This window comes from Eurosta solidaginis, chromosome 1 (assembly GCF_040869045.1).
Source record: "Eurosta solidaginis isolate ZX-2024a chromosome 1, ASM4086904v1, whole genome shotgun sequence".
Classification (NCBI taxonomy): domain Eukaryota; kingdom Metazoa; phylum Arthropoda; class Insecta; order Diptera; family Tephritidae; genus Eurosta; species Eurosta solidaginis.
In genome coordinates, this window is record NC_090319.1 from 298,509,078 (window position 1) to 298,525,355 (window position 16,278).

At 38.5% G+C, this 16,278-nt stretch overlaps 1 protein-coding gene across 1 annotated transcript in view; it reads right to left on the reverse strand.

The window, feature by feature from the left end:
- Positions 1–12,806, reverse strand: part of puf (ubiquitinyl hydrolase 1 puf) — a 92,136-nt gene extending 79,330 nt beyond the window's left edge. Inside the window, exons 1-6 of the mRNA XM_067761172.1 lie at positions 12,295–12,806; positions 6,635–7,792; positions 5,895–6,569; positions 3,138–3,198; positions 2,061–3,075; positions 1,573–2,000 (exon numbers count right to left, since the gene is read on the reverse strand). Coding sequence (XP_067617273.1) covers positions 1,573–2,000; positions 2,061–3,075; positions 3,138–3,198; positions 5,895–6,569; positions 6,635–7,792; positions 12,295–12,337 — 3,380 coding nt within the window. The 5' untranslated portion in view covers positions 12,338–12,806. The remainder of the gene's footprint in view (positions 1–1,572; positions 2,001–2,060; positions 3,076–3,137; positions 3,199–5,894; positions 6,570–6,634; positions 7,793–12,294) is intronic.
- Positions 12,807–16,278: the final 3,472 nt, after the last annotated feature.

Consider the following 16,278-nt stretch of genomic DNA (forward strand, 5'->3'; position numbering starts at 1 on the left):
AGTACAACTTTTTCTGAGGTTCCGAAATGGAACCTCACAAAACGTATTTCTCACACTTCAATCATCACCAAATTTTGGGTATGGGTTCCTTCGATCAACGGGAAGGTTTTAGGCTAAAAATAATTTCGATATATAAAAGGGGTGTGGCACCTCCCATACAAATGGAATCTTTGGTACTGCATAACTTTAAAGGTATACATGCCAGAACATTGAAATTCAGTAAGGAGTTATATAAGGTCAATCCCTAACACCACCAAGAAAATGTGGAATTGGGAAAAAGGGGGCGTGGCACCACTCATACAAATAGAATACATCATACTGCATATCTCTGGATGTAGTAATAGTAGGATAATGAAAATTGGTAAGGAGATATATGACGTTAAGTCCTAACACCTCCAGTAAAATGTGGAATTGGGAAAAAAGGGGTGTGGCACATTCCCTACAAATGGGATTTTTCAGAACTATGGCTGTCTGTACTAACTTAGGTTATTTTAACACCTAAAGTTTGACTGTATTGTTGAGTTTGGCTGTTATTCCTTTTGGACGTTTAGAAATCCGCCGCTAAAAAAATGTGTTAGCTTCAGTCTATCTACATTTTCTAAAACATCAAATTATGTGTGTGTGTTCCCTATGGAAACGTATTTCCCAAACTTCAATCATCACCAAATTTTGGCTATAGGTTCCTTCGATCAAGACGAAGGTTTTTCATATTTCAGGATTAAGAATTTTAAATAAAATTTTTTTTGGCTATGCGAACGAGCAATCTTAACTCCCAAAAATGATCATGTTAACAAAATCAATGATCACATTCAAAACCAAATTCCTATTGAAGTGGCGAAATATAAATCGATCGACACAGTTACAGATGAAGATCAAATTGTGAATTATCCAATTGAATTTCTAAACTCTTTAGAACTACCTGGAATGCCTGCGCATATATTAACTTTAAAAATTGGCTCACCAATCATGCTTCTTCGGAATTTAGACCAACCAAAATTGTGCAATGGAACCAGATTTTGCGTCAAAAAATTAATGCCGAATGTAATCGAAGCAACAATCATCAGCGGTAAAAGCAAAGGTGAAGATGTGCTCATAACACGGATCCCAATAATTCCTACAGATTTGCCATTGAATTTTAAGCGCTTACAGTTTCCTGTACGCCCTGCTTTTGCAATTACAATCAAAAAAGCACAAAGACAATCGCTTAATGTGGCAGGATTAAATTTAGAGAGTCCATGCTTTTCCCATGGCCAGCTATGTGTTGCTTGCTCTTAGAGTTGGAACACCAAAACATTTATTTATCTTTGCACCGAACGAAAAAACCAAAAATATTGTGTACCCACTTGCATTACAATAACATACAATACTAAAATGTTTTAATCGAAAATTTCACCAAATATGCGTACGTTACAAAGTACGCCGAGTAAAGCTAGTTTTCTACAATAGTCCTGGGATAGTATATTAATTAAGTTCCTTGTTTCTTGCAGTGTAATGTAAAGCTGAATGTAGTCAACTATGATATTTTCTATGATTGTGTAATAAATATCTGTAGAAAGTATTTATTAAACTTACCGAAAAGTTTTTGGTGATCCCAACGTGGAAAAAATTGAGGTCAAAAAATGTAAACGTACCGATACCTGAGTTTTATGAGAATACATAACAGCTTCAGGTGGCACTTCAGTACTACCGCTAGCCAATCTCCCTTGCAATTCTATATAACTCTTTGCATAATATTTTATATTGTTAAAGAAGTGATGCATCATACGATGCTGTCTTTCAGCCCACATTGTCACATGATGTGTATCGGCTGGCCGAAAATGTTGAAACGATGCGAAAAGTTTAGGTAACAAACGTAGACTAACAACAACACTGCGGTTGTTAGCCAGATTTTGTAAGCAACCTTCAATAAATTTTGTACGCAATTGGCGATCCATACTAAAGCAAAGTAGTGTAGCTAATGCCTTTTCTGCCTCAAGTGCCAGAGATTCGCCTAATTGATACTACAATAAAAATAAAGCAATTATAGAGGAAAATGAATTACAAATATTTCACATTATTACAATTTTGTCATCCTGCAACAAATCCCAAAGCAATGTGTTGCCCGGTTGGCAAACATCGTTGATTTTGAAAGATGGTTGTTGCGGTTGCGGAGGCGTTTGCTGTGGAGAAATTGGTAATGATTGTGCATGTTGTGATTGCTGTACTGCACTTTGCAAGACGCGGCTGGCAAATTGAGCTTGTGGTGATAGCAACTTAGCAGTATTTTCTAACATTTCAACATCTGTTGGGTCGCCAGTGCGTCGTACCATAACTGCTGCTAAAGCTGCTGCAATTGCAGCTGCATTTGCACTTGCCACTTGCTGTTGCAAATCTGCATCTACACGTGCAGATGCAGCTGCAGCAACTGCTGCTGCGGTAGTTGCAGCTGTATCAGTTACAGCTGCTACCACATCTGATACAGTTGTACCGGAAGAAACTGCCTCTACGGACTTTTGTTGTTGCTGTTTTTGTTGTTTTTGAATAGTCGAATGTGCAGCAACCATTGCAGCGGCTGCAAAAGCTGGCGGTACACAATTATGCGTCACATGCAATGCATGCAATTGGCTTAGCTCCTCCTCACATGGCGATACATCTTCATCATCGAAATCAGCCATATTTTTTTCAGATTTATTACTCATTGGTGATGAGTAACCATCGATTTCTGCACCATTCAAAAGTTCGCTAATATGAGTCTCATCAATGGCTCGTATATAAGGACCCTCACCGCGTAAATGTTTTAGCACAGCACTTGGTACAACTTGGCCACCAGGTTCACTACAATCATCACTATCATTCAAAACTTCACCATCAGCCTCATCGGCATCGTCAGCATCATCACTACTGGCCTCCTCGTCCTCACCACCGTCCCATATAGCTTCTACAATTTCGTGTGCTAAACGTGTTAATGGTAAATTACTATTTTTTCTACGCTTGCGCGATTTCTTACGATGCATTTGTATGTCTAGTGCAGCCTGTTGTAAGTCATCCTCACTACTTGAGTTGTCGATAATATTAACAATGCGATGGTTTTGCATTCTATAAGATCGTTATTATTAGCAGAAGTATAATTATAAATGTAGCTGATTTCGCTAACTTACTTTTTATCAATTTTTTGATTAATCAAGTCCAAATCCTCTACATTCGAACGAGTTTCTTTTTCTGTAAGTTATTAATATGTACATATATCAGATTGCAATACATAGGATTTTCAATGAAACGCCTAGAACTCAAAAGGAGAGCAGTAAACGATTGAAAAAAGCTGCGCAAATGTTTCAGAAACAGGGGCTTGGTTTTTAATTAAATATGGTTGCATTGTGCTAACTTTCGCTTTTTATCTAGGTCAAAAAGACAACGCAGCAATAGTGAAATTGTTTCGAGGAATAAATATCTTTAAACCTAAATAATTTTTTGTACCCCAAAGAACAGTTTTTAAAGGATCAATGGGTGAACATATTTAAAATTTAAAGTGGTTATATAAATCTTTAAAAAAAAAAAATGATAAAAAAATTTTAAGGACTACCTTTATATAAATGGACCAAAAAATTTAAGGCAATTTTTCCTTTAATACGGACATAGTCTTGTTGAATTTTGACTAAAAAACTTTAACAATAGCTCTTGTAAAAGAATTTTGGGATTTAAAACTATAAAGGTGGAGCGCAATCTTTCAATTTAAGGCAAACCATGTACTTGGGATTAACTAATTGATTATTTAAAATTTAAGCACGCGCTCTACCTTTATAATTTTAAAGCCCAAAATTCTTTTACAAGAGCTTTTGTTAAATTTTTTAACCAAAATTCAACAAGATTATGTCTGTATTTAAGGAAAAATTGCCTTCTATTTTTTGGTCCATTTATATAAAGGTAGTTCTTAAAATTTTTTTATCATCTTTTTATTTTCAATTTTTTAGTACTGCCTACAAAAAGGCAATTGCAACTTTGATTAGTAATTTAAGTAGTTCCTAAGTGAAAATTCTCTTTCTTTATTTATTTGTTCAAAATAGCAAGATTTAATAAAATTAGTGGAATTTTCGCTGACAATACTGGCGAAAACAACAGAATTCCACCTCGCATCATAACAAGATAATTCCACCTCGTTTGTCAGCTACTTAATTTGCACAGCTGAAAACCGTGGTGAAATCCACATAAGAATCGTGGTGAAAGTCGCGTACGCTAAAAAGTATGCAAGGACGTGCATTGAGTTGGGTCTTCAACGAGGTGGAATTCTACAACGCCTGCAACACTCAGGAGGCTAGCCATGAAGCTATGGCCTAATCTTCTAAATAGTTCGACTTGTGCGTTACGTAGCCCAAATTTTTTGCTCAAACATTGCGCTGTCGCCGAGTTTTAAATTATATTTCAGATTTCAAGTCTCTAGATATCCAGGAAGTTAGTTAAAAATCGATTGCAAGATTCCCAATTTAAAACTAGTTTTCTCAATATCTATATCCATGCGCCACCTAGCGGAATTTTTTGATAAAACATTGCATTGTCACCGGGTTCTGACTTACGGCCCAAGTTTCATGTCTCTAGCTCATCGGGAAGTTACTCGAAAATCGATCGCAAGATTCCCCCTTTTTTAAAGGATTTGCAGTTATCATGACTAGCGCGCCACCTCGCGGAACTTTGGTTTCTATAAGTTGTATTGTCATCAGGCCTCTAAGTGCCAAGTTTCAAGTCTCTAGGTAACCGGGAAGTTAGTTAAAAATGGATTGAAAGATTCCCAAATTAAAATTTGTTTTCTTACTATCTCGATCCGCGTGCCGCCTAGCGAATATTTTTTGATCAAATGTTGCATTGTCACCGTGTTCTGACCCACGGCCATGTTTCAAGTCTCTAGCTCACCAAGTAACTCAAAAATCGATCGCAAGATTTCCCTCGTTTTTCAGGGATTTGTAGTTATCTCAATTAGCACGCCACCTAGCGGAACTTTGTTTTCTATAAATTGTATTGTCACCGAGTCTCGAACTATGTGCTAAGTTACAAGTCTCTAGGTAACCGGGAAGTTAGTTAAAAATGGATGAATGATTCCCAAATTAAAATAATGTTTCCCAATATCTCGATCCATGCGCCACCAGCGGAATTTTTTTGATAAGATATTGCATTGTCACCGGGTTCTGACTTACAGCTCAAGTTTCATATCTCCAACTCACCGGGAAGTTACTCAAAAATCGATTGCAAGATTCCCCTCGTTTTTTAAGAATTTGTAGTTATCTCACTTAGCGCGCCACCTAGCGGAATTTTGTTTTCTGTGAATTGTATTGTCACCAAGCCTCGAACTGTGTGCCAAGTTTCAAGTCTCTAGGTCACAGGGAAGTTAGTTAAAAATGGATTGAAAGATTCCCAAATCAAAACTAATTTTCTTAATATCTCGATCCATGCGCCACCTATCGAAATTGTTTTCATCAAATATTGCATTGTCACCGGGTTCTGACTCACCTTTCAAGTCTCTAGCTCACCGGGAAGTTACTTAAAAATCGATCGCAAGATTCCCTGCATTTTTTCACGGATTTTCGTTTATCTCGATTCGTCTGCCGGCGGCATTTTGTTTTCCACGAATTGTAGTGCCATCGACTCGCAAAATGCGCTAAGTTTCAAGTCTCTGGATTAAGAGTCGATCACAAAGTTTCCATTTTAAAATAAATTTTCTGTATATCTCGATCCGTGCGCCACCTAGCTGATTTTTTTCACTTGCATTGTAATGTTCCCCAGATCTGAACTATGTTCTAAGTATCAAGTGTCTAGCTCAACGGGAAGTTACGGAAAAAGACTTTTCCGTGGGCCAGAAATTCGTATAGAAATGAGGGGACAAACATGAAAGGGACTTAATATAAAGGTAGAAATAATAAAAAAATTACCTTCAGAGCTGGCTTCAAATGCGTGTCGTCGATGACGCGCCTGCTTGCGTGGTGGCGGTGCACCAGTATCAGAACCAACATTTTCTATATCTATTGGACTCTTACGTGTACCACTAGCTAAGCTGCTGTCATCACCATTACCCGGTTCATCATCAGAATTACTGCCATCCATACTTCCACTATCGGAACTTGAAGCTGTTACATGTGCTGCCAAAAGATGATCTTGCATCATGCTCATTTGTGTTCGTGAACTATCGCGTGACCATATCAATTTCGTAAGCGCAGATGCAATATAAATACTTTGTTCAGTATGCTCCTTCGGATCCATACGACACAATAACGAATACAAATGCATTGCTGGGCGTGGTGCCAAGTTTTTTACCAATGCCGGTAGTATATCGAAAATGGTTTTCGAACAATGTTTCAACTGTGTAGCTTGCCATATTAACTTAATATGTTCTTCGGTGATTTGATTTTCGACAGCAAGAAAATTCAATACAACATGAGCCTGTTTGATTACTTCAACATGTAAATTTGGTCCAAACAAATGTTGAATTATTTGATTTTCCGTAAGCCAGTTGGCAATTTTTTGTCCAACAATCTCTACCTCACCAACAGTTTCTGTAGTGCAAATTTCATTGAAAAGATTAATATGCGCATTTATTTGAGCCATGCCTGTAGTAAAGAAAAATTACACATATATTAAATTTCCTTAGGTATGGAAAAATTAAAGTACACACCTGCTAATCGCATGGTTAGAGTCGTAGATGTAAAATACTTAAAAGCCAAAGCTAAACCCTCAATATCGAAGCTGACTGACGCATCAAGCGGATCACGTATTGCCGACCAAACAAAATCGGCCATTGCTCTTGTTGCAGCCGAACGTAGATTTTGATCCGATAATTTACACATATATTGTAATACGCGACTACGCAACGGCACAAACAATTGAACAATACAACCATAATTTAACCATAGTTTTATATTTGATACAGTTGCTGTAATAGCTTGTGCAGTGGTGACCGGCAAATCCGGCTGTTCAAAGCATAGCATCATTGCAGCAAAACCGCCCGAATTACAAAATAATGTTATATTACGCAATAAGTAGACGGGGATTTCATTGTCATGCAAATCACAAAATATAGCCAAATGTTGTGCTTCTTCTGCAGAAATGTCATCCAGACGAGCATGTGTGCCATGCTTATATGCGATGTATAATGGAAAATTCAACAAAAATACTTTCGATACCAATATGAAGAGTTTTTCCACTTCAGGTAAGATCCATGGTTCTTCAGTAAGTTGCGTTAATGTTGTACTTATATTGGATGATTTGCTTGCCTTGGATATTCCAGCTGCATTTGCTCCTGGTGGTAGGCGCATTGATGGAGCAGGTGGTGGTGGTGATGATGGCGAAGGTATGTTACGTGATGAAGGCGGCGATGGACATGGTGATGAGCTAGATTCTCGTTTAGCCTTTTTCGTTTCCATTTTTGCATCTACATTTTGGCTATCATCACGCTTTGAATTACGATTCGAATTATCTTCTTCGATTGAATCAGCATCCTTTTCCTCCACCAAACTGTTTGTATTCTTATCAGTTGCGGCTGCGCTTGTACCCTGTGGTTGCGCCGCCTGCGTAGCAGCAGTTGTATGTCCTAAGCTGCATGCTGTCAGTCGTTTATAATCATCAATTAAGCGTTCAATATGTTTTAGATGGTGTACTGCCAAACATATCATAGATTGTACCACTAAATTGAATCGTTCAAAGTTTTTCGGGTCACGATACAAACACATACACTGACGTTGTGGCCATGCTTGTATATACCCAAATGCGGTTTCAATTTCATTTTTTAATAAAATTGAATGCTTTGCATCATTGCTGGTTATACGAACTTCATCTATAAAAAAACAAAAAAAAAATATATTTCTAATTGACCTAACAATATAAAGATTTTTTGGTGCGAAATCTAAACGGGAAATATCTTATTTCAGGAAATATTTTAAAATTTAAACCCGCTCGCAAAGACGTCTTTGGTTGTTATTGCTTGCTGCAACATGTATATGTATGTTGCCAACGGTATCTATTTGCGATAGATGAATAAAACACCGCACTTTAGCATCCCTTGTTTAATTCTCATTGGTTTAGCTTCTTCATTACAGACTTTCTCTAAAACGCAGAAAGCTTAAAGACATCACGTATGAGAGCTGATATGTTTCAGTGCCTTCACTATTTCATAGGGGTACTATTTCGGCCGATAGCACACTTCTAATTGAGAGTATAAGCTGTGCTCCAACAACCTGGTACCTCAATGCCAATTCTATGGTTAGAGTGGTGCAGGAGAAATTTTCCAAAAAATAAGCAAGCGAATTAATTAAGAATACTGCTACAAAGTCGGCAATGGTAATGGTTATGTTGTCATTATACTTGAAATAGTTGGCTTTAACGATTGTCCATAGTTTAATCACCCCATTTATAACATTACAGGATCTCAGGTGTTTTTACTCATTGCTTCAAGGTTCAAAAAATATACGGCGTTCTCTGTGTGTGTCCGTAAAAAGAAGCAAATACCCAAAAAACATTGACAAAACAATGGTAAGAGTACTTTAAAGCCCTTTGCTGGATTCGAGGGGTTGTGTAGCGCAATATATAGCTTCTCCAACACAATTGTCAACCTCACCTTCGAGCGGCGAATCCCATTTCACTAACAGACGAAGCTCTGACGACCCAAGCTCCTCATGGAACTTGGGGGTGGGTGAGGGAGGGATGGCCTGAAGGTTTAATGTGGCCATATAAATCGTTCCCAAGATGGTCGGGGTAGCACCTTAACGGTGCTGTGTTACCGGAGCGCACCGGATCTGCATCCGGCAAAGGACATTCACATCGATAACACTCCTCAAAGCCTTCGGGGAGTAACCTTATCGCTACAACAACAAGAACAACAACCCTTTGCTGGAGCAAATGAACAAATGAGAAATGTGTAATCCGACAAAACAAAATGTTGTTGTTGTAGCGATGAGGACACTCCCCGAAGGCTTTGGGAAGTATTATCGATGTTGGCGGTCCTTCGCCGGATGCAGATCCGGTACGCTCCGGTACCAAGCTCGACCATCTCGGGAACAATTTGTTATGACCACATGCGACCTTCTGGCCATACGGCCCTCCCACCTCCTAGATCCATGAGGAGTTCGGGGTCGTTGTCAATGAAACAGGATTCGCCACGGATAGGTGAGGTTGACAATTGGGTTGGAGAAGCTATATATTGCCCTGGCAACCCCTCGAGAGGGTTGCACTACACAACCCCTTGAATCCATTTGGTATTTTAGTCGCCTCTTACGACAGGCATACCTACCGCTGGTATATTCTTATCCCCTATCCCGCTGCGGGCAAAACAAAATGTTGTTGTTGTTGTTGTTGTAGCGATAAGGTTGCTCCCCGAAGGCTGTGGGGAGTGTTATCGATGTAATGGTCTTTTGACGGATACAGATCCGGTACGCTCCGGTACCACAACCATTAAGGTGCTAGCCCGACCATTTCGGGAACGAATTATTTGGCCAAATTAAACCTTCAGGCCATTCCCTCCCCCCCACCCCCAAGTTCCTTGAGGATCTTGGGGTCGCCAGAGCCTCGTCTGTTAGTGAAACAGGATTCGCCGCGGATAGGTGAGGTTGACAATTGGGTTTGGAGAAGCTATATATTGCGCTGGCAACCTGAAGGGTTGCGCTACACAGCCCCTTGAATCTGGTATTTTAGTCGCCTCTTATGACAGGCATACCTACCGCGGGAATATTCTGACCCCCTAACCCGCTGGGGTAAAACAAATAGTGTTAATCGTTTTCGTTGACAAGGTCATGTGGTATCCGAAAATAAAAGAGGGTCGCCCGTAACATATATTAGGTAAACCGTCCGACATACACACACTCCAAAGCAGTGGATCCCTACGTTATAGCCATGTTAAAAAAGTTCTTATGTAGGAAGTTAGCTATCTAACAAACCCGTCACGTTTCTTTATATTTGGGAACCACTAATCGAGGATAACCAAAACGCCCATTATCTTTGCTTTTGCATATAGCAACTACAATTAAAAGAGCTCTTCATGGCAGGAGGGGGTGAATGACTTAGAAGGAAGGTTTAGCGTGGTCATATCAAACCGTTCCCGAGATGGACGCAAATGATTTGAGGGCTAAATCAAGTTAAGCCCCACCGAACTGGCGAATTCTTTCTCACCGACGTCCCTCTACGTCATCTCTGCCGAAAACCTAACGTTATGAACCAAAAATTACCCCATTGGTAGGTGTTTTACTCATTGGAGTCGATGACACTTCGGAATGAAGCATCAAACATGAATTTAGCAGATGGGGCGAAATTAAGTCTTAGTATCCCCATTCTTGTTTAATTTATAAATATCTTAACTCCCAGAAAAACGTTAGTAAAGCTTCCTCTTCAGACTATCGCAAAATAATGACAAGGGCTCTACATTATAGTAATCTCCTTAATTTGTGTACCTCGCGTGATGCGACGGTTGCTATCGATTAAAGCTACAGCCGATTTGTTCTAAAAGGGAAAACGGCACTCAGCGAATACAACTGTAGGTCTGCCCGAACTGCACCCTCAGAACTGCCACTTGGGGCATCCTTGCTTCCGAAGCTGAGTTATCGCGGTCAAGGGCTTGTTAAGCGCAATACAAAACTATACGGTTTCACAGCTTCCCCAACCCATTTGACATCCTCACCTACACGAGGCCAATCCAAATTTGAATGCATCACACACCTAAAAGGTTCAATATGGTCATAGTAATCAGAATCAATATCCGGCGGAGGACCCTCAACCACAACAAGCTTGCAGCATGCACATAATCACTTTCACAAAATGCAGGCGGTTGATCTGGAGGATGTCAGCTCCCGCAACAGTATTCGTGCGCCGAGTGCCGTTAGTAACTCCCAATGTTTCGATCCGACTGACGTAGAAATATTGCATCCACTTATTCAAACGCCGTTTCTCTTGGATTTTGAAACTTAAGCCCGTCGTTTTTTTTATTTTGTTGGTGTTGGATTTGTTTTTGTATTAACCGTAAATACGCTCCCGAGTTCTTTGGGGAGTGTATCCATGTTCCGGTAACAAAGCACCATTAAGTTACTAGCCCAACTATCTCGGGAACGAATAATATGACCAAATTACTGGGTCATCCCGCCCTCCACCACCCCCTAGTATCCTGAGGAATTGGGTTGCGGATGCTTTGATGCTAAAAAGCTTTGAATTGTGCTTATTAACGTATTGATTCCCGTGTTGGGTTTGTAGGAAACATTTGCATCTTGGCAACCACTGATGGCAGCGATAATTTCGAAATAGTAAAAGATTGTTTATTTGGTAATCAGCGAAGAATCACTTTATCCAATAAAAGCTACTAAGAACTAAGTAGGTAATTGAAAAGTAAAGCCCTATCTCGGCAAACGATCATGCTCTACGAGTCAACTATCGTACCCGTCCTAATATATGGCTCAGAAGCATGAACACAGACAACATCTCATGAGGCGGGACCTCCACGCATTGGCGACGGCGAGTCTCGAAGAAGACTTGGCGCCAGTTAGCCCGACGAAGAAGCTGTTGGACGGCCATACATCAGCTGCTCGAAATCACGTCCATTCCGACAGCACTAATAATCAACTCATTTGCTCGGCATCACAGTCCATCCCGACAACTGATTTAATAATATATATACATATTTTATAATATAATTCTGCTCACTATGTATGCTTCTGTTATTTATTCTGTAATCCGTAATTATATTTAGTCTGATTAATTATTAAATTTGTAGACTAATAAATAAATAAATAGTTAAGTTTAAGTGCGTAATTAGAAAGTATTTAAGTGGGTTTTTAATGAGAAAAGAATGGTATTTGTTAAAACCTTACGAAGTACCTTCCACCCTTCACTGCTTATACGTTTGTTATTGTAAACATAAAGATGCTCCTTTTTAGTTGTGGGGGTACGTAACGGATATAGGCTGATATTTGACGGATATGATACCGATATGCTCAGCATCCGGCTTGCTGGTAATAAATCCAGCCGCAGCGGGAAGGATGGTTGTCACCCTCCTCCCCCCCCCCCCCCCTTACTCCAGTAATCATCAACCTACATATTAACATATTAACATTAAAATAATTATTGTATTAAATCAATTATAGTCAGATGTGAAAGGCATCCTGTTCGTAGATCAGCCGCCGACTTGCACATTTGATGAACTCCATTTTTTGTAGTAGCGGCCCAATAATTTGTATAAGCTTTTGCATGAAGTTAGGTTCGAAGATTTAAAGCCCCGTTACCATTGCAACCACGTTCTTGGTGTATAATTTATAAATATTGCGTGGAACGATATTTAAGTTCGTTAATTAAAATACTTACACGACTCCAGCAAGTGCAGAAAATCTGAACAAACGTCGCACATTGTACTACTTTATAATTACTCCGTGTCACTAGATGCTCCGTCACACTCCTCCGCCTTCCCTTTCGGAGCCTTTAATTGCACTTTGCAATTATACCTGTTGTTTTAAGCGGATTTTGGTGGAGCTATCTTCTTATTTTCCTATTCAGCCACAACGGCTGCTCCGTCGTTGTCTTTTTCGGTGCTGTTGTGGTCGTTGCTGTTGCCGTAGCCAGCGGTTTTGTATTCTATGCTGCTGGACTAAATCTTCATATGCTTCTTCAGCCAAATTTCTTCTCTCGCTATAATGTTTAGTTTGGTTGTTCAATTTTTGGTCTCCCATTTACTCCACGAAATGTTGACCTGTATAACTTCTTGCATTTTCTTTTTCTTCAATATAACAATATTTTATTTCACTTTTACAAAGTTACAAATTTTCACACAAGAATTTTACTTTTCTTTCTTCTCGCGTAGAATTCCTTACTTTCCACCTTTTGACGCTCTTCGTGTCTTTTTGATTTTAGTGCTTTGACGTTTTGGGGTGATTTTGATAAAGGAAAGTGGGAAGAATTGGGTTGCCATACAAACATTTTAATGGCCATTAACCTTTCTTTGCCGGCCGGTAAAAGCTTGAGCATTACAAATACAGATATGTGCGAGTTTGAAAATGAAAATATGTAACTGGAAAGTTTCTTCATTTTAACGAGGCAGGGAAAACAATTCAATGAAAATAGTCCACAGATAAAGGCTAGTGATCGATCGTCCATTGAAGCCCTGCCATGTAGTGCGTATACGCATGCGAATTACAATAACAATCATGATATTAGGTATAATGTTAGAACTTTTTAAATGAACGGCGTGAACCAAATTAACGCAAGCAGTTTTGGCGTTAAATAGTGTGTAGTATCACGTGTTTATGTATAACAACTATTTCAACTACCTGATAACTCTCTAACGAATCTAATTCACCATGGTGCATGCATTTTCTTGTTAAAACATATGTCAGTCAAAGGAAATTTAGAAATGGTGATGCTAACATGCCAACCTAATATAAACGCACGCAAGTCATTTTCTGTCAAACAACTTGTATAAGAGCACTGAAATTGAAATTTTTGTTTTGCGTGACATTTAGATTTGACGTTTGCATACATGTTTTTCATCGTCGCAACGCATACTTATTGCGGTTAGGGCAAAAAACGCCGGTTGTTTACGTGCGCTAAAAAAATGCAGTGCGGTTTTATTAGGTTGGCATGTAAGTGAATTTATTTATTGTATTATGCTGACTACGACATGATAAGAAATCCAAAGTATATATCGTTAGCTTAATGTGAAAATGTGCTAAGTCAACTTTTATAAATTTTACAGGAGACGAAAAAGAATGAATATTTTTTTTAATAACCTTATTTTTTCAAAACTTTGAATGAGGATACCTTAATTGCAATACTTTTGAGTGCAGAAGCTTTGAAAAATATAAATAAAAATCATGTATGCTAACCCAGCAGATATTTTATGACTTAGCACAATTTCCGCACTCAAAACAAATTTTTTCTCCTGACAGCACTTTTTGCTCAATATGTTTCCCCATCACTCCTTACCTTGAATAACACTAAAACTATATGTTTCACGAAAAATACTCTTTATTTGTCAAACTATTTCTAACCGTGCTGATCTGGACTCTTTTTGCCGGATGGTGCGCAGACAATAATTTATTATTGTAATAAATAATAATTTATTTTTAAATTCAAACAAATGTTGTGTTGTGTCTTATTCGAAAAAGACAACTGCCACATACTTTATCTACAAACTAAATACTAAATCTCTTAATCGTTGTCAAGAGAGTAAAGACTTGTAATTTTTGACTCCAAACTCTCTTCACATTGACTTCGCTGTTTCAAAATTTGTTGCAATGGTTGGGTTCAGTAGACGTAACACCAGTGACTTTAAGGGCCCTATGATGTTGAAGACACTTTATATATCCGTGGTCAGAAGTGGTTTTGAATATTGCTCAATAATATGGAGGCCTTTCTATGAATCTGACTCTCATAAAATTGAGGAAGTTCAAAAAATTGCTACAAAAATTGCTTTACGTATGCTTCACTGGCCAGACGGCCTCCCATCATATACCAACAGGCACAAATTGCTTTTATCTCAGTCATACTTGCCTATAATGTATTAAACGAATTGCTCTGATTTATCTAATTTGTTCATTCCGTATATTCCAATGCGTGTTGTTCGGCATAATAGATTATTTATCTAAATAACTAATAAAATATATTATGCTATGAATGAACCTATAACTAGGACTATACATCTAGCAAATCGATTCAGTAGTGTTATCAATCTTAATAACAGCTTATATAAGTTTAAGCTTGAATTGTTTTCTATTTTTAACTAGTCTGTAAGAAAGCATGTAGTTATCGACATAGAAGAATGGAAGTAGACTATGGTCAGCGCAAAGCATTTATCAAACACCAAAGGCATATCTCAATGGGGTGAATCCAATTTCAAGGGGTTGTGTTGTGCAACTCTCTCAAGGGGTTGCCAGCGCAATATATAGCTCCTCAGCCAAATTGTCAACCTCACCTACCCGTGGCGAATCCGGTTTCATTGACAGCCGAGGCTCTGACGACCCCAAGTTTCTCATGTTGGGGAGGACGGGATGGCCTAGAAGGTTTAATGTGGTCATATAAATCGTTCCCGAGATGGTCGGGCTAGTACCTTAATAGTGCTTTGTTACCGGGACGTACTATGTATATCCGGCAAAGGACCAACAACATCGGTAACACTCCCCATAGCCTTCGGGTAGTGTCTTTATCGTTAATACAAAAACAAGAAAGCTGCCGACTTAGCACATTTACACATCATTGCCCACAGCACGTAAAAACTGAAAAAATATTTTTTTTTGTGATCGATGTATTTTGAATTCAGTTTTTAAACTGCATTAAAATACAATTTTTCAAAAAAGTGACTTAGCACATTTTCACATTAAGGTAACGATATTTGATTAAAGGCCGTGACACAATGACATATATTATATAGATGCGTTTAACACAAGCTTATGCATTCCAATAACAACGCCACAATCAACCAAGATGTTGCCTTTGTAAATATGAAGGAACTTCAGACTTCGCAATTGAAGTTTATTACGCCTTGCCCATTCACATACAAAATTTCGCGAAGCACTTTTGTAAACATTCTCCCTATACAACCAAAATACTTGCTAGCATATTTTGTGTCGTATTCGATTGTTATATTGCATTTTTTAATTGTGAAAAATGTTAGAAAATTGACCAACCAATGGGCAAAATAATTTCACTTGCAAAGTTTGCCAACACCCTTAGCCAAAGCAAATGGCAAATTCTTCTTCTTATGCTTTGCTTGGAACAAAATTGGGGAGTTAGCTACTTTTCAATATCAGATGGCACCAGTGTCGCTCATTCTACCGTTCTCCATAAAAATACGTGCAATCTACTCATAATGCATAAGCATGTGTTAAACTCATCTATATGAAAAACTTCTTATTTGTCGGAGCTATAACGTTTCAAGCACTACTCCAAATGTATTGCGATATCATACACATATATCGAAATCATTGGCCCATAGTCATAGTCAAAATAAAATTGGTTTTATATTTAGTTGCAGTTTTTTGATAAACAGCTCAGAGAAAATTATGTCAAAAAGCTGTAAGTAAATTTAAAACCTATTTTATTTTGACTACGACTATGCGCCATTGTGTACAATCCAGAATGATAGAAATATTAAAGCCAGATTTACATTGAACACTTTTCCCAGTGCTTCGTTTCCACAGATGGGTTCACTTTATAGCCACCCGGATTACTTGCTACTCAAAAATTGTGGAATGGAAAGAGAACTAAAACGCTGAACAAGTTAAAGTGATTGCACACTTATGTCCGGTTTATCAGTCCGAGTTTAAACGTCGTCTTTGGTTTAAACTCCAGCAAAGT